General features: G+C 41.5%; 1 protein-coding gene across 3 annotated transcripts in view; it reads right to left on the bottom strand.

Annotated features, from left to right (window-relative positions):
* Positions 1 to 6,188, bottom strand: part of FARS2 (phenylalanyl-tRNA synthetase 2, mitochondrial) — a 293,048-nt gene that overhangs the window by 83,895 nt on the left and 202,965 nt on the right. For all 3 annotated transcript variants that reach the window (XR_007245429.1, XM_048507442.1, XM_048507443.1), the window contains exon 6: positions 490 to 641. Coding sequence is in view for 2 of the 3 variants with exons in the window: in XM_048507442.1 (XP_048363399.1) it covers positions 490 to 641 (152 nt within the window). In the remaining variant the exon portion in view is untranslated. The remainder of the gene's footprint in view (positions 1 to 489; positions 642 to 6,188) is intronic.

The following is a 6,188-nucleotide window of genomic DNA, read 5'->3' on the forward strand; positions in this document are numbered from 1 at the left end:
GCTTTTCAACTAGTTTTTCCTTTCACTTGTGACCACCAATTCTGATAAATCTTCCACATGTAGAATCCAGTATTGTCTTCAAGTTTATAGTTCTCTCTTTCTGCTTATTCTTCTTTACTTGATCTCTTCTCTGCATGTCTCAGTCATGAAAGTTATCAACTTACTGTTGTTTTACCACTACTTTTAATCCTGCTTTTCAAGCCAGCAGTCCAGAACTTGACTCCCAGATTTATACAGTACAGGTAGATGCATGCAGCCGATCTACATCAATAAATACCTTATTAATCAATAGGGCCATCATGATGGCTAATAAATTAAAACATGCACTTTAAAATCTCATTTTAAAAGCTATTAAACCCAACACAAAACTATGTAATTTAAACAAGTTAAAACCAGAGCTTAAAAGAAGTGCAAAAGATGAAAAGTTAAAACACTGAGTACACCCTTTCTCATAACCATCTAACAATCAAAATAATGTGTTTTACTTACTTTGGATGGGTGAACTCATCTATGTGGTCAACGCTTTCCACCATGTCTCCACCAATAGTTCGGACTAAATCATAGAAGTCATTTGCAGAATATTTTTCAGAGGGTAGCCAAAAAGAGATATCGTTGATCACGGGAGGGTATTTGCTGAAAGGCTAAACAAAGAAGGCAAGACAAAACAAACAAGAAAAAGTGACGAAATTGTACTGAAGTGAGTTATGTGACAGGTTAAGTAATATGGCTCAGCACCTCCTGTCCATTTTTGCATTGGGATAGGTTCTAGAAAAACAGATGTTGGGCTGGGGAGAAGATAGTTGCAGGAGCCTTAACATAGCTTTGTTGCAACTTACATGCTGTTCAAGCCACTCCTACAGGAAAATCAGCATGAATCTGCTTAGCCAGAAGGCTAAAACACCCCTGAGTTTAATAAGCATTTTAAAGGGTCAATGTAACAGGTGCTGAAAGAGGAACTAAGAGCACTACCTCCAAGCATTTATTATCAACAGCCCGTTTCAACATAATGTTCAAAGTCTGCACACTGGTTGAAAAAGTCCATCATATAAGTACTTTTACCAGAAGATTAGCTAACCATGCTATTCAACTAGATCAGCAGCAACAAAAATAAAAATAAATTACATAGCAGAATTTTTCAATTCTTGTTTAATATATCAACAGAACGGCACTCATTAACTTCAAGTGTTATATTAGAAATGGCTTTCAGTTGTGCTCTTTGGCCAGGATCTGCCCTTCTTCTCCCCACACTCAACTGTTTAAATTGATTGTGCTGGGGGGAGAGAAGGAATCTGCTGGGCTATGGGGACAAGGAAATGGCTCCTAGAATGAATCAATTATTGCCACCATCTTTAGGATCTATCAGGGCCAGAGCAAGGGGGAACAGTGTTCGGGGCAAGCGTGCACCCAGCGCCCCTGCACCGCCCCCTGCACCGGTGCGTCACACACTTTCCCCTTGATGCTACACCACTGGGATCCATTGTTTATGGACACTGTAGTTTTAAAGTTTTTAGTATTTATAGCTGTTCTTTTGATACGGAGTTTGTATTTTAGAAATATGTGCGGAAGCCATTCTGAGACCAGTTTTGGCGGGGATAGGGCGGGATAACAAATCTAATAAAATAAAATAAATAGGCACACACCGGGTTAATCCGGTCCCTAAAGTTGATCCTTGAACCCCACAGTCCAATTACTCTAAAGAACTCTGAGTTTGCCTTGTTACAAGCGTAACTATGATGGGCAACAAGAATATTTTGTAAGTGTAAAGCAGTGTAAGCAGGCCAACAATGTGATCTCAGAAAACTAAGTGAGGACAAGAATGTAACATACACCCCCATTCTTTTGCTCCCTTTGTTTTGCTGAAACAGACTCCCTGCTCCCATGTTAAAGGCTAGCATGCCTTTGGGCAGTGGAAAATGCGTCACTGAAATCAGAAATCACAGTCCTGCCTATGTTGCTGGTCCTTTGTTATCAACTGATGGTCTGGATCCCAACCTTGGACTGGAATCCAAAGACTGTTCATCTGGCATAGGCTCAGAATAACCCCTTACAGTTAAATGGGACTTCACGCAAATGCTGCTGAAATTATTGTTGACTTCAAAGTCATATTTAAGCATTATAGTATGTAGCAGAAATGGCCTTTTCTGAAGAGCGGAAGTCATTCTTTTTTTCTAACAGGTTTTTTTTAAAGTCAAAGAAGATAAAGAAAACAAGAAAAAGATATGGAATTTGACCACGCCTGCCTTTGCTAGCTTGAGACCTTAAATGCCTTCCAGCTCAAGTCAGAGGGATCTGACAGCTGGGCCCAGCATTGCTGTCACACCGCTGCGTCACACCGCTGCATCACACCCTGCCTCAGAGGGCTTCCAGGCTTCAACAGGAAGGTACCAGAGGGAAAAAAGAAAAAATCCAGCTGCCTGACAGCCCTCCATAGCTCAAAATGGACACTGGGGGTATTCCTGGGCTGAAAGCCCGTTGGAAGCCAACTACGGTTGGCTTTGCTCTAGCCCCGTCTCCAGCCGTCCCGATGGCCAGGTTTAGGCTGGCGCAGATCTGAGGCCTCCGCCCGCTTCTGGATCAGGCACTGCCAAGCTGTGTGGTGCTTGTCTGCCATACTCTTTGCCCTCTCCACCAACACATTTCCCACTTGCACTGGCAAGGTGGGCACCCACATCAGTGCGAACCCATGCCAACTGCCCAAGTCCCTTCACCTCCCCCACCCCAGATTGGGATGTTAGAGAAAGTGTTTGTCTGCATATTCTATCATCATCAGTAAGCTCAGTCATTGCCACATGGTTATAACATTCATACACAAAGCTTATATACAAAGGGGCACTCTTAGTGCATATCCCTCAACCCTGCAACTTCCATTCAGTTGAAGCAAGGATGGGCAGCCGGAGGCCTCTCATCCTCATTTTGTCTATTTATTTATTTGCTACTTTTCAAAGGGGGGGGGGAACTACCTGAGGCAGCTGACAACAAATTTAAACATAACACAAACCATTAAAACAACCACACATTTAAAACATACCTAACCAGCAGCAGATAATCATCGGAGCCCCAAGTACTGCAGCAATAAAGCATAAAATAGCTCCACCCAATTGCAAATTCTCCTATGCAAAGAATCAAGCCAAAAATAAAACCAGCACAAAACCAGCCGGCTATGTAAGACTCACCAAAATAACATAACAGGCATAAAGCGAACGGCAGTAAAACCATGGGAAGATGATTGGTGAAGAGAATAAGTGGGCCTGTGAAGAATAATCACCCCTTCTCCAGCTGCTGATCCACCCAGAAAATGCCACGCTCCAGTCTTTGCATTCACTGTTGAATATATATATTTGCTGGTATCACATGCAGCCTCAAGCTACCAACTCATCTTCAGAAGCTTCACGAATAAACAGTGCCCTGCCTTTGTTTTTCTATTTGCAGCAGCTGACGTGTGTGCCTTGATTAATACAATATATTATCTCAATAAGAAAATATATTTCATGCCTGAAAAATGTTTTATGACAGAATAGTGAGATCCTAAGTGAATACCTGATAAAGCAATAAACCTGGAAGAAGGGTAAATTTACGGTGCGGTGATTTATACAGATCTGGCTGTACATGATGCAAACATTTTAATGAATATCTGATAAGGAATACTGTGCAAGTTTTAAATTAACAACCCCACAGTGATTCCAATTGTGAATTACAAATGATTATCCAACTTGCAACATGAATAAACTTGTCAAACAAATTCATCTCCGGTATAACAATTTCAAAACTCAGCCCTCGATAAAGCCATCAGATGGGTGCACCTGATAAAATACCAAAGCACATGAATGATGCTGCCTTTGTGACACCACAGCCTACAGTCGCATGTTAAAGAACCTCTACAGATAATATACGGCCACAAAGCTCATACGAACTAGGTGATTTATATTGTCAGTGTAATAAAGTACTGGTGTGATTAGGACTGTATTTTTAAGGCAAAAGTTATTCATCCCACTGTATACATTTGCACATCTCACAGTGTCCTGACCTTAAAATATTTCATGTTTCCATTCAGGATATTGTTTATTAATGCTGAACAATATGATTGTGGCATTTGAAACATACCGGTACATTTTCTTTTCAAACAACTTTTCTCAAATTCTGCTTCTAAGTAATAGATGCTATATTATATCCATTATGTCTTAAGAAGCAGGGATGACTATTCTACAGCGGATGATTGGAGGATTATATGGGCAGCCTGCCCAAGGTAGCTGCAACAGGGAGCTCTCAGAAAATCATACAAGTTATCTAACTGGATACTGAGGGGAAAAGAGAGAGAGAGAGAGAGAGAGAGAGAGAGAGAGAGAGGGAGAGAGAGAGAGAGAGAGAGAGAGAGAGAAGGCTGATATACCACACACATACAATAATCTCATTCATATTTCATTGTGAACTGATAATTCACGGAAAGCTACAGTACTGCTGAGTTTGATCGAGTGGTGGGATCCAAAAATTTTAGTAACAGGTTCCCATGGTGGTGGGATTCAAACTGTGGCGTAGCGCCAATGAGGCTGGATGGGGCACGACGGGGGCGTGGACGGGTATTCCAGGGGCGGGGCATTCCTGGGCGGGGCTGTGGCAAGGACGCAGCCGCTGCGCCGGTTCTTGGGTGGGAAACGAATGCACGTAGGCGCAGGCTGCCACGCACGCCGGTGCACCTCCTGCTAGACTGCTTCAAGCTCTGCACGCTACTGCTGAGAGGAGGGGCATAACTAAGGCAAAAAATCACATGACAAAATCACCAATTAGTAACCCCCTCTCGGCACACACAAATAATTAGTAACCTACTCTCGGGAACCTGTGAGAACCTGCTGGATCCCACCTCTGGTTTGATCCCAAAGGAAGTGTTTCAAACACCAACTCAAGGTTAACTGCCATCTTTCTGTGGTTGGTAAAATGGGTACCCAGCTTGCTGGGGTAAACTGTAGACAACTGGGGAAGGCAACGGCAAACCACTCCATAAACACAGTCTGCCTAGTAAATGCAGTGATGTGACTTCATCCCATGGGTCGGTAATGTAGCAGAGTGACTAACTGACCAAACTGTGAAGCAGAAAGTGCTCAGTTCAGCCCACTGCCAGGAAATCAGCAGGCAGTCTTAAGCAAGCTGGGTACTCGTTCATCTTTCAATGTATAGCTGCCATATGCAGATTGCTATTCTGCCTTGCCTTCCAGGTACTTGTCAGTATAATGAGATAATACATATTCTCAAAAGAACTACTGAAATGTGTATTATTGTAATGTTGTAATTGTGCATGTCCTGGCATGTAATGATTATCAAATAAATCTAAAATAAACATCCAATGTCCTCATGACACCAGGCTTGAATGTATTTTTAATAGAGAATATCTTTTTTCCTTGTAATACTATGTCATGAGGTTTTAGAATGCACTTTTTTACCTTGTTAAAATGTGACAAATGTCCCTTTCGTTTAAAACACATACACAACTAATGTCCTGGACTTTATAAGCAATTATTTCTTTAAGGTACGAGTCGTACCGTACGACAAAACGATTTGGGAATATCCTCTCTCTAAGTTAGCGATGGTGATGAGCAATAAAAGGTAGCGTTTGCATTTATATACAGAGCTGTATACAGGCAGACAGACCTATTATATGAAGAGGGAAGTCAAAATGACAGGTATGCTTTCTTCCCATGAAGAATATGGAAAGTTATGCACATCTTTTGGGGGCAGATCAGAGGTGGGATCCAGCAGGTTCTCACCAGTTCCTAAGAGTGGGTTACTAATTATTTGTGTGTGCTGAGAGGGGGTTACTAATTGGGTCTGCTTTTCTGTTAGAAATTCCATTAGGTCCAAAAATCATAAAGTCCTGTTGTTTCCTATGTGGCTGGTTAGCGAAGGTAGAAAACGGGATAATTCTCCCTGTTGGGCTGTTTTAAAAACATGTTTTAGAAACATGGTAAAGTTCCTTGTTTAGGGAAAGTATCCTTCTTTTGATTTCTAGAAACAAAATTAAGTATTTGAAAGTATTAAGTATTTGACAGGCAGTCAATTAGAGGAGAAGTAGTTGTTTCTGTTGGCAGTAGACAATAGGACTTGCTATAATGAGTTTAAATTATGGACAGAAAGATACCAGGTGGAAATTAGGAACTTTTTTTTTACAGTAAGAGTTTTTTACAGTAACAGAGAAATTA

Source organism: Sphaerodactylus townsendi, linkage group LG09, assembly GCF_021028975.2.
Source record: "Sphaerodactylus townsendi isolate TG3544 linkage group LG09, MPM_Stown_v2.3, whole genome shotgun sequence".
Classification (NCBI taxonomy): domain Eukaryota; kingdom Metazoa; phylum Chordata; class Lepidosauria; order Squamata; family Sphaerodactylidae; genus Sphaerodactylus; species Sphaerodactylus townsendi.